Below are 19,339 nucleotides of genomic sequence, written 5' to 3' on the forward strand. Positions count from 1 at the left end.
GACAATTCCGGTCAATTGTAACTTTTGTTTTGGTAGCCTCAGACATAAATCAAAGCTCAGGACATATAAAAGTTCAGCACTGAAGAGGAGAGCTAAAAATAATAGACACATGAGAAAAACTTGTGACTTTAAGGAGCTAGATCTTTAGAGTAAGATGAATAAGAAGTTAACCAACTTTCACAAAGATTTACATCCAAATTTTAATTCGCCTGGGAGGTACAGGGAACATCAGCCCGTGAATTTGATTTAAGGTGGTCCTTGACTCTTTTTGCCCCCATGTACCTTGAAACTATGCAAATCTCTGGAGGAGGATACCTTCATCATATTCTCACATTATTCCTGAAAGTATTTTCATGAACAATGATCAGTACAGAAACAAAGATGACTGGGTAACAAAAAAAAAGTCACCCTAAGAAAGAAACAGTAAGAACAAACATAGACTTACAAAGATTTCAAATACTAAAATCAGGAGATTCTGGGGCAGCTGGGTGACTCAGTCGGTTAAGCATCTGACTGTCGATTTGGGTTCAGGTCATGATCTTGTGGTTCATGAAACTGAGCCCCACATTGGGCTTCATGCTGACAGCACGGATCCCGCTTGGGATTATCTCTCTCCCTCTCTCTCTGTCCCTCCCCCACTCACAGATGCTCTCTCTCTCTATCCCAAAATAAATAAATACACTTTAAAAAATAAATACAGAAAAATAAAATCACCAGATACAGGCTGCAATCTGACTACATTTAATATGTTTAAGGAAATAAAAGAAGACTTGAGAATAAGTACAGAAAAAAAGAAACCATACCAAAAAAAAAGGATAAAATAACTGAAATTGAGAATTCATTGAACAGATTTAGCTGAAGAAAGAATTATTGAACCAGGGAACAGGTCAGCAGATATTCTCCAGAATGTAACGTGGAAAGGCAGCAAGAGCAGGAGATAAGAGAATAAAGTTTGAAGGCCTAACATACCTTTGACTTTAATCCCAGAAGGAGAGGAGAGAGAATATGAGGTACAGAATATGAGACATGAGCACATAAAAATGACTATGGATTTTATTATTATTATTTTATTATTTTTTGGCTATGATTTTTTTTAACGTTTATTTATTTTTGAGACAGAGAGAGACAGAGCATGAACGGGGGAGGGGCAGAGACAGAGGGAGACACAGAATCGGAAGCAGGCTCCAGGCTCCGAGCCATCAGCCCAGAGCCCGACGCGGGGCTCGAACTCACGGACCGTGAGATCGTGACCTGAGCTGAAGTCAGACGCTTAACCGACTGAGCCACCCAGGCGCCCCTTGGCTATGAATTTTTAAAAATTTATACTATTAACCCACAGATTCAAGAAGCCTAACAAATTCAAGAAAGATGTATAGAAATCCACAGCTAGATACAGCACACTAAAATTACAGAAAAACAAAGTCGAAGAGAAGAATCTTAAAAACAACTAAACAAAAACACACTTTCCGTCAGAAATGCCTCAGTGGAAACTTACGTAAGTTAGTTCTCAGAGCTTTAGCCCAGATATTTTATTTTACAAAAACAAAAACACAAAAACAAAAACAAAACAAAAGCAAAAACAAAAAGGAAGACAAACAAAAACAAAAACAAAGCAAAAACCAGCTTACCATCTCTTAAATTAACACACTTCTGATTTCCTTTAACAATTATAAGAAATTGATATTCAGTGCCAATTAATATGAAGACACACTAAAATCTCTCAGCAAAGAAAGAATTTTGCTTTTAATTTCTGTTAAATTTCCAGAGAAGTTGGATTTCGAAGGTGTGCACCGTTTAATAGAACCAATCAAAAGAAAGAAAATACAGAAACATAAGATACAAATTTGGCTTGACTCTTTGGATTTGGGTGGAGAACATGATGAATTTTCTGGAGATTTTTTTGTCAAATGTTTGAGACTATGTTTTTTTACTACTCACCAGGTTTAGTGTCTGAGAGATTCTGAAAATCCCTTTAATATTTTAAAAGCTATAGGATGACTGTCTCATTTATAAGAACAAAGAAGTCTCACAGGTGAAGAGAGGTGGCCCAAGGAAGTAGGAATAGCATTAGCAGGATCCAAAAGATGCGGATTCCAGTCTCTGTTTAGACTCAAATAGTTGTGTGATTTGGACAAGCCACTCTACTTCAGGGGCCACAGTTATTTTTGTCTACCATGCTATGTTCTGGGTTTCTCTACATTTACCTCAGAGAAAATCTAGATTAAAATAATGGTGTCTTGTTCTCTGGTTCTAATCTTTACCCATTAGTGCAGGACATTAAGTCCCCATACTACTTCCAGATGTCACCCAGACCGGACTCATGTGCTCCTGAACCTAGTGATCTTTTTTAAAAAGTTTGTTTGTTTATTTTGAGGAAGAGAGGGAGAGACGATGGGCATGCATGAGTTGGAGAAGGGCAGAGAAAGGGGGAGAGAGAATCCCAAGCAGGCTCTGTACTGACAGTGCAGCGTCACATGTGGGATTCGATCACATGAACAGTGGCATCATGACCTGAGCCCAAACCAAGAGTTGGATGCTTAATTGACTGAGCCATCCAGATGCCCCTGAACTTAGTGATTTTAATTTCCTATTATTTCTTTCTTCTTTCTCCCTATTTTAGACTCTCTTTAATATGTAGCTGCAGCTTCCAAAATGGAACTTAAATATCTTCTCTTGACACCAAGGCCCATTGGACACTGTGTGATATCTCTGGAGAACCCAGGGAACCAATGTGGGTGGAGCTCCCACTTTTGGGTTACCCTCTGTCACCTGGTGCAACGTGGTCTTGAGCTCCTTCTGCTCCTAGAGATATCAGTAATATTATTCTTTGGTATTTTATTTCCTGTAGTCTCCAAACTCCCAGGAAAGCTGTTTCAAGTCTGGCTGGGTAAGGAGAGAGGAAGGTGAAGACAGAGGAAGAGATTATAAACATATAGTCATGAAGCAACATGAAGCAACATGAGCCGGACATTCAAAGTCTACCTTCTTTCGTGGCCACGCTCTCTACTTAGGCTTCCGGTTTGCCTCAAAGGGTTGAGAGTCATTACCCAGAGATATGACTAAGTAACTTATCCAGGAATTATCCAGTGTAAACTTTTCCAAAAACTTGAAGTGTTCCAGCAGCAGCCCTATCTTTACTGCACTGGACTTAAAGAGTCTGGACAATGTGCCTTGAAATCACTCCATTAGAGATTTAGTTCTTTGGATTCTGTGTATTTTCCAGCCCTCCCTAAAAGTGCTAGAAATCCTGATCTTCATCTGAACAGAGCCTTATCTGTGAGCTGGCTGAGGAAAAGTTAATGCAAGAAATTAGTCACAGTTTAGAGCCTCAAAAGGAGAAAAAAGTAGAGACTAAGAGATATGTCATTTTTTGGTTCCTCTCATCATGCAACTTATTTATCTTTTCTTTGTTACTGCAAAAATATTCATTGAGGGAAGTTAAGGGTTGAATTGTATTCCCCCAAAAGTTTTGTTAAAGTCCCAATCTCTAGTGCCTCCGAATGTGGCCCTATTTGAAAATAGTGTCACTGCAGTTGCCATTAGTGAAGATGAGGTTATCCTAGAGTAGGATGGGCACTTAACACAATATGACCTGTGCTCTTATAAAAAGACGGGCATGTGAAAACACAGTGACACAGGGAGAATTCCACGGGAAGATTAGAGTGATGCATCTACAAAACAAGAATGGCAAAGATTGCTGAGAAATCACCAGAAGCTAGGAAGAGGCAAGGAAGACCTGGATTTCACACTTCTAGTTTCTGGAATGATGAGACAGTAGATTTATGCTGTCTTAGGTCATCCAGTTTGTGGTATTTTGCCTTAAGAAACTAGTACAAAGGCCCATGTGTCAAATCTCATCCTACTGGCTTTGGATCATAATCAAATAAGATGTGATCCCATTCTCAGGAAAATACCAGACAGGATTTAAAAAAGAGAGAGAGAAAGAGATTGGTTAAGAGGTTTGTATTGTTAGGAAAAGGGCTTTAACAACACTGTATATGTATATGTATATGTATATGTATATGTATATGTATATGTATATCTATATCTATATCTATATCTATATCTATTATCTATCTATATATCTATATATCTATAGAGAGAGATATGCATGTATTGTACACACACTCTACAATAAATAAAAGAGTTGGCCTGGAAAAAGTGGAGCCCTGATGGGATGACACAGGTAAGATAGCCTCTGTCTTCTTCCTTTGGAAGTCCTGAGATGACAACTTTGGAGACTGAAAACATGGTTTGTGTTTATGGGCAGAGGGAAGCAGGGATCACCAGATGTTGGCATATTTTCCAAGAACAGTATGCATCAAAGTCAATTCATTACTTTTGACTGGGAAGTCAGACTGGTAGATGACAAAAGGTAGCAGACAAAGCATAGCAAGAATTAGACACACTTGGCAGTTTTCCTTATGATGTCCTTACGAACAGGATGAAGTGGTTAAGTTGGGGATTTAGGACAGCTATACCTATGGATTGGTGATTAATTAATGGAGCTATGCCAGCCTGAGTTGAGGTTTCCAGTGGAATGCCAAGAAGCTCTTACGTAAGTGCTGCCATTTTCCACATTTTTATCAGTGACCTGGAAGATTCAAGCATTGCCATTTTTTTCTTTGATGGGCCAGATGACTCCATCTATATCTAGAGGTATGCATGTGGTTCTGGATGGAGCCACTTACTTAAGAAGGGCACAGGGAAGCCAGAAAGTGTTTTGAAGAGTGACTAGGTTAGTAACCTGGAAAACAGTAGTAGTTATGTAACACATACACACACACACACACACACACACACACACACACACACCCCAAGTGAGGTATTTGGGGATATTGAGGCTAAACAATGGAGGACCCAAGAAAGACATGGCAGTCAAGAGATAGTTTTACTTGGTTTGAAGGGTTGTAATCAATGGATCAAACAGTAGGAAGGCGACCTCCACTTGGCATAAAAGGAGCTTTCAGGATGTTAGAGTAAAATAAAAAATGCTGACAACAACATTTGAAAGAAAGCAAATCTCTATGGATTAATCTATAAATCTAGTAAAAAACTCCAGTAGGGTTCTTTTTTAGGAATCTAATTACTTGGTCTAAATATGTAGAAGAATAGAGGCCTGTAAGTAGCTAAATAATTTTTTTTTAATTTATTTATTTTTGAGAGAGAAAGAGACAGAGTCCAAGTGGGGGAGAGGCAGAGAAAGAGAAACAGAATCTGAAGCAGGCTCCAGGCTCTGAGATGTCAGCACAGAGCCTGACATAGGGCTCAAACCCACGAGCTGTGAGATCATGATCTGAGCCTAAGTCAGATGCTTAACCGACTGAGCCACCCAGACACAGCAGTAGCTAAATCACCTTTGAAAAAGAAGAGCAAAAATGTTACTCTTGCCCAAAGAATGGTAAGGTATACCACACAGCCATGATAATAAAACAGGGGGGAGCCGGTGCGGCCACAGGGAAACAAGCCAATGGAAAAGAAGAACTCAGTGACAGACTTACGCCATTAGGGCAACCTAGTGCACGTTGGAGGTACAACTCAGTGGCGAACAAATGGATTGTTCAATGGGTGCTGTTGAGGAAACTGGTGGACTATGCGGGGAAAAATATAGATGGAAGAACTAGTGTAGAAGTGGATGTAGAACTAGATGTGAAGGAAACTCTAAAGCAAACAGAAAAAAATATAGAGATACATTTTGTGATTTTGGAGTAGGAAGGACTTAAATGAAATTGCCAAAACACAAAGCCCTAGGGGGGAAATATTCAACTGTCTATTTCAAACTGAAAGATTTTTCAGTGATAACCTATGCAAAGTTATCAGAGTAAACAGTGATAGATTGGAAATAGCTATTTGCAACATGAACACCATGAGAAGTGAATACCTAGCTATGCAAAACACCACAAGTAAATATCTAGGATACATAGACCAATTCACAAGGGAAAGATAAGAAGCCTAGTTACGGGGCACCTGGCTGGCTCAGTCGGTCGAGCATCCAACTCTTGACTTCAGCTCAGGTCATGATCTCACAGTTTGTGAGATCAAGCCCTGCATCAGGTTCTGCACTGACAACACAGAGCCTGCTTGGGATTCTCTCCCTCTCTCTCGCCCTCCCCTGCATTCTCTCTCTCTCTCTCTCAAAAGAAATAAATAAAACTCTGAAAAAAAAGAAGCCTAATTAGAAAAGGTCCTATCAAGATAGACTTGTGAGACCTTGGTTTCCTCATTTGCTCATTCAATGAATACTTATTGAGTGACTATCACATATCAGCACTGTTCCAGGCACTGGGGATAGAGCAGACAACGCTTCCTGCCCTTATGGCATTTAAATACTCCACAATATTCTCTTCCGTTAATAGGAAAAAGACATTAGTTTCTACTAAATTAAATTTCCTTTTAAATGTCAATGGTATCAGTTTGAATTGTGAGGAATTTTTAGGGTGCATTTCTTTTAAATTCATACTTCTGCATGATGATAAATAACTTCCAAGGACACACAGGTTTGACAGGCACAGAAAGCTGACGCTTCACCCGTGTTTGGAGTGTAAAGCCTAGTGTTTGGGTGGACCCAGAATGCCTAAGACTGAATCATGGCTGTTCCCTATCACCTATGCATAGTATTTGGCAACTTCTCTGAGCTTCAGTGTCTTTATCATAAAATAGAACTAATGGTCAGACTCGCTGTGAAATTGGTAAAGGATTAAATGATATAATATAAAACAGGACAGCATCTGACACATGATAAAAACTTAATGTTGGCTCTTTTTACTTCTATGTCTTGATTAGGACCTTACGCTTCCAAAAATTGTTATTTTCCTGCACACCGTATTTCAAAATGAGTACGGTAACATCTTCGGGTTATGAATCAGGTAATTCGTTTTCCTTTTAAGTAATGACCAGAAAAGCAAATCATATGCTTTCCCTGCCTCTGTACCCTGGTGGTGTCTGAGGCGTGTCCCATGGGTTAAACATTAATCCTCCTGTGTGACACCTGAACTCAGCATTGCAGGACTGGAGGGGAAGTGAGAGACCGACTCACCAGGCCCAGCCCTGTCCCACACAGGAGGATTCAAAGGCCTGGAGGAGGCAAGTGCCCTGCCCCGAGTTGCCACAGCTAGAACCGTGGTGCTACTTGTGTGGTTATGATTAATTGGTTGTGATTAAAAAAGATTATCATGATTAGGAAATCAAGGTTGTGGTCAGGAAAGAGTCCAGTCATTCAGCTGACTTTGTAAAATGGGATGAACCGGTGACATGAATAATCTCACCTAATTAGAGACCTGGACTCCAAAGACTCGTGGTGATTCCAGGTATGAAGAATTCGCAAGACATCCCGGTTTGCCTGTCATGCTTTGGTGCAGCGGGTGGAGCCAGTCTTCCTCATTAGAATAAGGTAAACAGATTCGACCCAGTTATAAATGGGGGGAAAATGTGTGTCCTCTGTCACTGAGGGTTGTAGAGAGCGGTGCCTGGCTGGAGAACTCAGTGCAGCGGAGAAAAGGGGCAGAGCATGAGTTCCAAGTCAAAATCCATTGGGATCATCGGAGTGCCTTTCTCAAAGGGCCAGGTGAGTAAAACACTCGGCTTTGAATAACTGGAATTTATCACAGAGTTTCAGACTTTAGAATTAGGAAAGTGTTCATGTCTGGTTAGTTCAGTTCCCTGGTGCAACTGGGCCTGAAATATATATTTTAAAGTCTTCTTACCCTTTTGCAACATTGTAGAATTATGATCACCATGTCACCTATCCTGGTGGTTCCTAATCTCAGCCACAGCCAGTTCTATTTGAACCTACTAAGTTTTTCTTCTTATTGTTTAAGAGAACATATTTTTATTTGAATGGAAATGGACTATTTTTGTATTATAGCTATTCACTGAGATTTCCATGTTCTTGTGGTTTTGGGTTTTACAGTGCATACATAGAGGGCAAGAGGATTTTAAGAAAACACATTGGTTTAGGGATGTATTAATGCCTAGAGCCATTTCATAGATTGGCAGCGATTTTCAGACTTCTTGTAATTTGCATAACCTAAATGTTATTGCTTTATGCAACTTTATGACTGATTCACATCATTTGAGGGCTTTAATGCTTCTGTGAAAGTGTTAGTTCATGGGCTGGGCAGAACCCTTTGTGTAGCCCTTTTTGAGGGAGGAAAAAAGAAAGAAAAGAAAATCCAACTGGAAGTTGGCAGTATTGAAAGGACCGATGCATTTATGAAATTCCCTGATTGCCAACACATGCCAGGAACATTTCATTACATGGTCTTCTGCCTGGGCACACTCATTCTGGCAGATAGAATGTGATTATGGACACCTTAGGCTCCAGGATGCATCTGTGCTTAAAGGGGGAAATAAAGAACAAAAACAAAGGCAACCTGACAAAGCGAATTGAAACTCCTAGGGGTGAAACTTTTGTCACTGTTGTTATTTCAAACGGGGTCTTCTTTGTCTCTTTGCCCATGTAGGCCGTACTTCGCTCCTCTTAGTTTTGAACCTGCGCTTGGCACTCTGGCATTTTATTGCAAAACAGATTGGGAGAGGTCAGAGGGTAGAGACCCAAACTGCATTTGGACTGTCAGTAAATACGGCAGCACTTCCCTCCTAGTCCTTTAAAGCCCTCTCCCGAATCATGGGGACATTTGGCTGACGGAGAAATGTTTCTTCTAGTGCTGGGGTTAATCGCAAAACCCACAATGTACTCACCTATTCTTGGGACAGGTTTTAACAAAGACAGAATTAAAATAGCTGACTAAAAGGAAGGAAAGGAGGGAGGAAAACAAAAAATTTCAGAAGGAAGGAAGGGAGGCAGAAGGGAGGGAGCGAGGGAGGGAGGTAACAGCCTGAGCATACTCTGGCCCCTGGACCTCGGCAGAGGACCTTATGCTGATAGGGATAGCCCTTCAAAGGGATAGTATTTTGAAATACAGCCTGATGCATTTTCCATTCTTGGTATTTCTTTTTTTTGTTTTTTCCCTACGGCTCTTCCCCTATTAATGGCCCCATGAGAATGAAGCTTACTGTCTCGTGGTAGTAAGGACGCAGAGATATTTTTGCACTAAGCCATAGCATAGAGGGAAATGGTGGCCAGCATATTAGCATCTCTCCTCACCTAAAGGAGGTAGAAGGCTGACAAACAGGCAAAGGAGAGGATTAGAGGATTAGGATGAGGAGAAGGTTGAGTCTGAGAAAAGCCTCCGTCCCCTGCCTCACTCCCTCGCAAGGCAGTGAGGGGTGGGGGAGAGGCGATGGCAAAAAATGAGGTATTATATTTATTTTATAGTTAACTGAGGATCAGAGAGGTTTAGTAATTTGCTAAGTTGCTAGCCTTGGCTGTGTGGTTCCAGACAGGATTGTATGATTCAAAGCCTATGCACCTGCCTTGTGTCGATGCCTGTAGAGCCACAGCATACTTCACACTTGTGGGCATTTAGGGATCTGGACCCAGCTTCAGAGTCAGTAGAGTTAACAAAATGATTTCCAAACTGGGCGGATAAACCAAGCAACGAGGAGATACCAATCGTGAGAAGCATTTTGACTCAAACAAATAAAGAATGATGGAAAGAGTCACTCTGGGAAATGTAACCACTGTGTTAGAGCAGATATAGTGTCAACCAAGGCGTCTGTAAGACTTGTTCTAAAGCTTGAAAGGAAAGGGGAAAAGACCAGGGAGTTTTCTCAAGGTGACAATCTGTGAGCACCTAGTAAGTGTCAGCCCTAACTACAACACACAGCGCTGCAAGTGGAAAGAACATTGGACTGAAATCTAATAAGGAGGAAAGACAAAGCAAGCAAGTACAAAACCAGAGGCAAAACTTGAGCCAAGCAGCACTCTCTTGAGGTTTAAAGAAAGGGAAATTATATCTGCTTGATGAAGGTTGTGTGTGGGGGGGCGGGGGGCGGGGAGGGTAGTCATTCAAGAAGGGAATGGAGAAAAGGAGCAACATGTGTCAGGAACAGGAATTTGACATAGAGGATTTGCTTAGCAGCCAGGGTGAGTCATCTGGAATTAGGTAGAAATATTTGCTTCGTTTGGTGCCATAGCCCCAATCCCAGGGATATAGACACATGAGCCTTTTGGCACATCTCGTGGGACAATGCAAAATAACGTTCTGTGTCTAAAAGCCTTGTTGGAAATTAGAATCAGAGAGGTGCATAAGAAAATTGTTTCTTAAGACTTCTATTCTGCCAGGAGTCTAGAGAGGATTTATTGCAAGAAGGAAGTGTGTTCGATTTTCTGATGTAAAAACAACAAGAGGAGAATTCTTGTCCATGGTGCCTAAGCAGGTCAAAACCTGAAATACCGGGCTGGTCTTTGTGGATTCAGCTCCCAAGTGATGACGTTCTGCTGCCTGCTCTCTCCCCAGGAGCTCGCTAACTCACTGCCATGAGGACATGCACGTAGGGCTCTCCTGCCTTGCTTTTTTTTTTCCCTTATGCTTTTACCCAAGTTTTCCCCTGGGTTTGCAGTATTTTTCCATCCCACCATCCATTTTCCTGAAAACCTACTTGTGTTGCAAGACTCTGCTGAAATGTCACCTACTGCATGTAGCCTTACCTGACACATGCTCTGTCCCCAGCTGAGCTAGGAGCAGCCTGTTTTTGTCGTTAAAGCATCTTGTATCTGCATTGAAGTAACTCTCCTAGTACCATAATTGGGGTTCAATATACGAATTCCATATTAGCTTATGAGTTACCCCAAGAAAGAAGCCCTCTCTTTTTCATGATTTTCTATCAGAGTGCTTTCGCACAAAATACGTGCTCACCTTGTTGATAACATGGTGTCTGTCATGGGAAGAGGCGATGCAGGTTCTGGAATCCAAAGAACTTGGATGTGAAATAAGGCTCTGCCACTTGTTAGCTGTGTGCCCATAGGAGAACTCTATAACCTCTCTGATTCTAGATCCTCATTTTTAACATAGGACTAATTCAGTCTGCCTTGCTGTGATGACTAAATGAGATGGTGTAAATTCCCAGCTCTGTAGGAATTCAACTGATTAAATAATGAGAAGAGTTTCTATTGTGGGCAGCTGATCATATCTGAATTATTTTATTGTTTAATTGTTCAGCCACGAGGAGGCGTGGAAGAAGGCCCTACAGTATTGAGAAAGGCTGGCCTGCTTGAGAAACTTAAAGAACAAGGTAATTTTTCCATTGAAAGACGATCAGCCTGGGGTACCTGGGTGGCTTAGCTGGTTAAGTGCTGACTCTTGATTTCGCTCAGGTCATGATCCCAGAGTCATGGGATCAAGACCCGAGTTGGGCTCCACGCTGAGTGTGCTGCCTGCTTACGATTCTCTCTCTCTTTCTCCCTCTACCCCCTCCCCAACTTGTGTGCTCATGTGCTCTCAAAAAAAAAAAAAAAAAAAAAGGTACAGGCTCCTGCTGGAATGGGGTATATCTGGAATGACATTTATCGCACAGAACTGCAGCACTAGTGATAACTTTAGAAGTACAATCATATATATATATATGTATATATATATATTCATATATATATATATATGTATATATATATATATATGGCAGTGTGTGGAGAAAATGCTCAGTAAGTATTGTTGGATGAATATCTTCACTCAGGTATTTTGTCTTTCCAGCCAAACTTTTTACTGTATAAGAATCTGTGTGCAAGAACTGGGGTTGGGTGGGTGGTAAGGGAGGTGGGGGATTTGCAAATGAAAAGTAAGGGGCAGCAGGAAGTACAATGCTAGCAAGAGGACCCCTGTTTGTAAAAGGAAGTAAATGATGATGTCGAGGATGATGATGATGACGATAGCACCTGGTGTTTGCATAGTGTGTATGTGCGTATGCACGTACATATACATTCACATACACATACGTGAGCAGACAAAGGAAAAAATGATATAGAATTTAAAAGTACAGGCTAAAGCAGATGTTGTCTTTGCATATAACATCCTGATGAAGTATCGGAGAGGACACAGGGCAACTGGAACCCTCCCGTTTCCAGTGGGAATGTATAATGATAGAGCCACTTTGGAAAGCGGTTTGGCAGTTTCTCCAAAAAACATACATTTGCCTTTTCACCCATCAAATCTACTCCTAGGTATTTATCCAAGAGAAGTTAAAACACATCCCCACAAAGACTTGCTCTTGAATGTTTCTAGCAGCATTATTTATATAGCCAAAAAAAAAAAAAAAAACAGAAAAAAAGAAAACAAAATGCCCATCAACTGGTGAATGGATAAATGACAAGTAGTACATCCGTACTATAAGATAGTACCCAACAATAAAAAGGAACAGACCACTGACACAGGCAAGGACATGGATGAACTTCAAAGACAACATACTAAGTGAAAGAGACCAGACTCAAAAGACTACCTACTGTATGACCGCTTTTACGTGAAATTCTAGAAAAGACAAAAGCACAGCAACAGCAAGATGATCAGCAGGGGGGCCTACCTTGGGGTGGGCGCAGGGCATGACTGCAAAGGGGCATGGGGGAGTTTGGGGGGCATAGGGGAAGTGTTCTAAATCTTGATTATGGTGCTGGTTACAAGGCTATAGATTTCTAGAACTCGTTGACCTGTACACTTAAAATGAGTGAATTTTAGTAAATGATAAATAAGAATTAATTAAATAAGAATAAAATAGTAAATAAGAATTAATTAAGAATAAAATAGTAAATAAGAATTACACCTCATGAAGCTGAAAAGAGGAGGGAGCTAGAGAACAGAAATGTTGGGTAAATGGACTGGACTGATGTCTCAGTAAACAAGCATCATTTGGTCAGATTTTATATCAAGTTAAATCTCTTAAAGGTGTTACTGAATCATGGATATGCGCAAGCATAAAATAAATACAATATACAATGACTAGTTAGATCAGAACACTGAACTGGTCCCATGTCAGTTTTACATAAAGCTCTCTGTACCTTGAAGCTTAATGCAAGGCTTTCTAGCAAATGCACCCATGTCCTTAGGAACTTTGGGTTACCTGCAATTTCTCCCTATTATAAAAGTATAATAATAAAGCCTTTATTTCCTGAGTTCACTGAAGTGTTAGGCTCATTGCTGATAATATACTTATTGAATTTTGATACCATTACTGAGGCAGGTCCAATGCACAGAGGACAGAGCTGAGCTACTTCAGCAAGTGACAGATTGGATTGAAACCAAGGACTGTTAATTACAGAGTCAGGAATCTTAGAAAATACCAGTGTATTTCCTTCTGGGCATAAATGCACACACACACACACACACACACACACACACACACATATTCTTCTAAAAAAACTATTTTTTATTATAAATACAAGACATGCTTATTGCAAAGGTGGAAAGAACATAGGCAGAGAGAGGGCCACAGAGAGATCAAGAGAGCGAAGCCACTCGTTAAGCCCAAACCAGAAGATTATCGCTGTCATACTTTAGTGTCCAGCCTAACTGGATTGGTTCCAAAAGTATTGACCGAGACCCCGGTGTTCAGCTGAGAGGATGACGTCAGGCAAAAGTAGACGTGGATTCTTCTGCCTTTGCAACTTTTGCAGTCCTTCCAGATGCTTTCTTTGCTTATAAAAGTGCACTGTTTTGTAAATTTGGAATCATCGTACACAGACTGTCATCTTTTTTAATGTAGTAACCTGAAACTTTTGGTGTTAATTATAGGGTGTGATGTGAAAGATTACGGGGACCTGCCCTTTGTTGACGTCCCTAATGATCCTCCCTTTGAAATTGTGAAGAATCCAAGGTCTGTGGGAAAAGCGAATGAGCAGCTGGCTGGTGTGGTGGCAGAGGTGAAGAAGAATGGAAGGACCAGCCTGGTGCTGGGCGGAGATCACAGGTCTTGTTTAATGCTTTTCTCCATGAAGTCTGGCACAAATGGCATGAGGGAGGATGACCAAAACCATGAGGAGAGAGAAAATATGAAAGGGAAAGCACTGATCAATACTTTATACCAAATTTTCTGCCTTTTTTCCTTTTAATTGCATTGGTTGCTACTTTCTTTTGGAAACACAGACTCCCCTCTATTTGAAGTCTTGCATTATCTTTATTACAGCAGAAAATACATGACATGAATGGATTTCTGTAAACAATTCCACACAAACTTACATTCCGAAATAAATAAGCATGAGGAAGTCACAGCCAGCTCATTGTACTTGATACAATAATAGGGTAATAGGAACAACTTATTAAAGTCAATATTTAAAGTCTATGCTGCCCATTATAAAGGTAATATTTTCAAATTCTTGAAACATACACACACGTAAATAAGATTGTAGTAATTTTAGCTTCCTAACAACCATTTCAAATGAAACTGAAATTCTGGCATATTTCTTTCCTGCCGTACTGTTTTTATTGTACCTGATTTTGTTTACCAAGTGCGTGTGTTATCCTATATGTTATTCTTAACCTAAAGCACAGATTTCCTTATGTTACTTCATGATATAGATAGGCATAATTTTTATTGTCCATTATTTTTCATCAAGGTATTAAAAATCACTATACATATCCATATTGTCAGATACTCAGGTAATTTTCAAATTTTCACAATTATAAATGTGGCAAAAATATTTTTGTGCATCAACCTTCTTAATGTATCCAGCGACCTTGAGGGTAGACGTTATCAGAAGTCTGATCAGGTCAGAAAGTACAACATTACAATCACTCTTGATGTAAGAGTCAATCACCTCAGCTCCTTGGTTTCCCCTAAAACTCAGCTGAGAAACTGGGGTTCACTTTCTTTTTAAGTGGAAACATTTGTAAGTGGAAATTTTAAGAGTGGCAAACAGCCTCAAGACAAGAAATCTGAAGGGAAAACAAACATCAAGCTGAGTAATCAATACTCAAACTTCAAGCAGAGGATCTGAGTGTTGAACAGTGAGTAAGCACCCAGGATATCCTGGCTGAAATGAATACAAGGATTTCTGAGTGATACTCTCCCATTGTAAAATAATTGGATTTTAGTAAAAATGGAAGGATTCTGTGGTAATTCACTTGAGAGAATGAAGTATTTACCAAGAGAATTGAGAGTACAGAAAATCAGCCTGATACAATATTGAGAATTAAATAGTGTCTCATGCTAAGGGATTCATGTGGTTAGTGTTTTATACAGATTTTTTTGCTTAAAATAATAATTTGCAATTTTATTAGAAGGTGGTTTCCAAAAAACAAAAAAATCACAAGTTTTTTAGCAAGGCCATTGATGCAAACATAACTTGCTAGCAATTAATATAAGCTATGATTTCTCTTTTAATTGGCAGCTCTAATTAAAAATCTGTCAGAAATAGCAGCCATTTTGACTTAAAGGAAAACCAAGTGAGAGCACTGAGTTAATAATATGATGGATGTCATAAACTGCAAAGCCGATGTTTACACAAACTTTTTTTTTCCTGTGTAGTATGGCGATTGGAAGCATCTCTGGCCATGCCAGGGTCCACCCAGATCTCTGCGTCATTTGGGTGGATGCTCACACTGATATCAACACTCCATTGACAACCACAAGTGGGAACTTGCACGGACAACCTGTGTCTTTCCTCCTGAAGGAACTAAAAGGAAAGGTAAAAGGCTGGTTGGTATTCTATTACAGAAGAATCATCGCTTTAGCAGAAGTTCAGGAGATAGAAAGGAAGGAAGAACCCTGTGCCATCTTATTTGTGGTGTGATCTCAATCCATTTTGTCAGCAGTCAATAAGCAAAGGGGGTGGCGGATAAGAGTAGTGAGGCTCTGTGCCTCTGCCGTACATGGTAGTTTGCAAACTGACCTTACAAATATCTTCCCTTTTGATTTTTAAACTACCCTTTTTTGTAGGTGGGGCAGAAAGTGATCCTTTATATAAGCAAGTTAGCAGAGGTTCAGAGGTTATAACTTGCTCAAGATCACATGCCAAGTACATGGCAAGGCAAGGGCCAAAACTGGTCTCCGACAACCTACGTCTTCCTACTGCATGCCACACAGCCTCTCATTCTTACCGAGTGTCCCCTCCATGTCATGGGAATTTTCAAAAGTGTTTTAAAATGTGTATTACAATGGCTTATTATTTAACATCTTTACTGTGAGAAGTTCATATCTACATCGCAAGAGGAAGAACTACCTCCTGTTCCCTAGAAACTTCTTTTCTAACACATATGACATTCCAGATTTAACACTGTGGTTCATAATTTTCATTGATATTCTGTAGCATATCAATAAAACAATTTTTATTGATATAGCTTTAGTATGTTGGTCTTTATGATGATCCTTGGGGATGCAAATCCCCTTGTTAAAGGCTCAGAACTGATGACCAAGTGATAGGTTTATAAACTTACATGGGAAGAGCCATCCCTGGCTCTGGGACATCTGGAAAGCAACCAAAGGGCTGCCCAAAAATTCCCCCAGTCACTCTAAGCCATCCTCTGGGATTAAGTCCTTACTGATGAGAGAAAGAAGGAAGCTACAAAAGTAATGAAAGCACACTGATTTCTTTATGGCAGAGTTTTGGGAAAACAGGGTCCAGTGGAATGGGGCACAGAGCAGGTAAATGCTGACAAATGATTCAGGTCAGGTCTGGGCCACAGGGTGAGGGTGGGTAAGCAAATCTAGAGTGCCACAAGGGGAGGCAGGCATTCTCTTCTGAATTTTGTGCTGTCTTTAATGATTTCCTCGAAACTCGTGTTCTAAATGTAAGATATACGCAGTCCAATAAGTGCCCTTTACTTCTAAGGTAAGATCTGCTCAAGAATCATACATGTTAACCAAATGGAAACATTGCAATTTTAGATCCCTGATGTACCAGGATTCTCGTGGGTGACTCCCTGCATATCCGCCAAAGATATTGTGTATATTGGCCTGAGAGACGTGGACCCTGGGGAACAGTAAGTTTAATTCCTTGATGCGATTTACCTTCGCTTTCTCCCTTTTGCATGCATGCTGGTCAAACCTGTGACACAAAAATTGTTTTAAGTACCAAGCATTATATCGATATCTATATATCCATATAAGTATTTATGTATATAACTCAGGTGAATTTTATATTGGCTTGCTGTTAAAAATACATTGATATATACATATAGGTCACAGAACTCAAATATTTTATGTATCATACCACAACGATCTTTTCTTTAAAAGGAAACAGTAGTGCATAGAACTAGACTCTTTATTAATTGTAGGTTATATTAATATTTCCTCTTTCATAGCTATATTTTGAAAACTCTGGGTATTAAGTATTTTTCAATGACTGAAGTGGATAAACTGGGCATTGGCAAGGTGATGGAAGAAGCACTCAGCTACCTACTAGGAAGGTATGATCCTTGTAAATATTATTAAAAAGACTTACTACTGATGTTAATAGATGTTAAGTTATTAATAAGGACTCTATATAAAATCATAGAACTTCACTGGATTGTTACTTTTGATGAAACAAGGTAAGAACTGTATTTCTGTACTACATATTAAACCACTAACTTTAAACTGAGTTTCCTGGGGTGCCTTGGGTGGCTCAGTTGGTTAAGCGTCCGACTTCAGCTCAGGTTACGGTCTCATGGTTCATAGTTCGAGCCCCACATCGGGCTCTGTGCTGACAGCTCAGAGCCTGGAGCCTGCTTCAGATTCTGTGACTCCCTCTCTCTCTCTGCCCCTCCCCCACTCACACTCTCTCTCTCTCTCTCAAAAAATAAGTAAACATTAAAAAATTAAAAAAAAAAAATTAAGCTGAGTGTCCTTCCCACCTCTTAAAAGAAAGAAAAGGCCAATTCATTTGAGCTTCGATGTTGATGGACTGGACCCATCCTTCACACCAGCTACTGGCACACCAGTCCCGGGAGGTCTGACTTACAGAGAAGGTCTCTACATTACAGAAGAAATTTACAAAACAGGTAGGTAAAAACTGGGGTGAATAAAGAAGCAAGTGTACACATGGCCAATATAGATTTATACCCCCTGATCTCAAAGTCAAGGCCCATTGGACACTTCCAGAATGCCCATCTCATGATGCAATCCCCACCTCTTTACACTCCTGGATAATATTTCAAGTCAGGTTATGAACTAAAAACGTCAACTATTTAACAAATTACATTATTTTCATTTGTTATTACAGGGCTACTCTCAGGATTAGATATAATGGAAGTGAACCCATCTCTGGGGAAGACACCGGAAGAAGTAACTCGAACAGTGAACACAGCAGTAACAGTAACCTTGGCTTGCTTTGGAGTTGCTCGGGAGGGTAATCATAAGCCTATTGACTACCTTAACCCACCTAAGTAAATGTGGACATGCCATGTAAAAATCTCATAGCTAATGTCATAATTCGCCAATCTAATAACTTAAGCTTACAGCTATTGCCCCAATGATTTGATCTTTCCAAAAAATCTTCTGCCTTGGTAATTATTATTAAAATTAGTATAAACTATCAATTCCCTCTGGTATGAAATTCAAGACTTGGACATTCTAACTTCTGTGAAACTGAAAAGTTTGTATTTCTCATTTTGGCAAAAGACATCCTTAGAGAAGGATACGTTAACTTCCAAATAAAATTTGCTGGCCTTTAAAACAAACACACACCTGTTTAAGCCCACACATGTAGAATGGGACTCCTGATGTCAGCAGATTAAGCTTACCCCACCTGAAAGGGATCATATTCTTAAGTTGTTCAAAAGATGTGATTTTTATAATAAACTCTCTATATTAAGGTTCTCTCATGTCTACATGTTTCTAAATACATGGAATTGCTAAGGATTTAAAAAGCCACAGTGAAATCATCATCCTCAAAATTCTGTAAGCCTGGTGAAATGAAACTCTGGCTCTGGTTTCTTCAACTGCAAAATGGGCAATGATAGGGCCTGGGGAATCTCCACATTCATTAATGTTTGACGATCATGTTTTACTTTTGTAAAAACCTCAGACATGGTGTTGGTTTATATTTTAAGCAAAGCTTCTATTCACGTAGGCTTTCTGGAGGCCTACCCTGGAGGTAGAAAAAAGAAATCAAATTGCTATTGTTTCTAAGATCTAACTCGGATAGGAATTTCACTTAAAATGATCTGTGGCTTCCAAACTTCTTACTTTTACTCATTGTAATCAGAGTGTATCTCATTAGCTGAAATCCTTAAACACCCTGAAAACTCATCTTGGCTATGGAATATAGTGAGGAAAGTGGAGAAAATAAATGAGAGTAAACTACAGTTGACCCTTGAACAACATGGGTTTGAACTGCATGGGTCCACTTATATACAATTTTTTGATACATACGGTACTGTAAATGTATTTTCTTGTCCTTAGGATTTTTTTTTTAATTTTTTTTTTTCAACGTTTTTTATTTATTTTTGGGACAGAGAGAGACAGAGCATGAACGGGGGAGGGGCAGAGAGAGAGGGAGACACAGAATCGGAAACAGGTTCCAGGCTCCGAGCCA

The 19,339-nt window shown here is 39.9% G+C and overlaps 1 protein-coding gene across 1 annotated transcript; it reads left to right on the forward strand.

Annotated features, from left to right (window-relative positions):
- Window positions 1–7,381: 7,381 nt before the first annotated feature.
- On the forward strand, window positions 7,382–18,619 carry ARG1 (arginase 1). Its single transcript, XM_007078624.3, has 8 exons — window positions 7,382–7,564; window positions 11,064–11,136; window positions 13,620–13,794; window positions 15,352–15,511; window positions 16,711–16,805; window positions 17,127–17,231; window positions 17,668–17,804; window positions 18,026–18,619. Exons 1-8 carry the CDS (start codon window positions 7,508–7,510, stop codon window positions 18,190–18,192), a joined length of 969 nt encoding a protein of 322 aa, XP_007078686.1. The 5' UTR covers window positions 7,382–7,507; the 3' UTR covers window positions 18,193–18,619.
- The last annotated feature ends 720 nt before the right edge of the window (window positions 18,620–19,339 follow it).

This window comes from Panthera tigris, chromosome B2 (genome assembly GCF_018350195.1).
Source record: "Panthera tigris isolate Pti1 chromosome B2, P.tigris_Pti1_mat1.1, whole genome shotgun sequence".
NCBI lineage: Eukaryota > Metazoa > Chordata > Mammalia > Carnivora > Felidae > Panthera > Panthera tigris.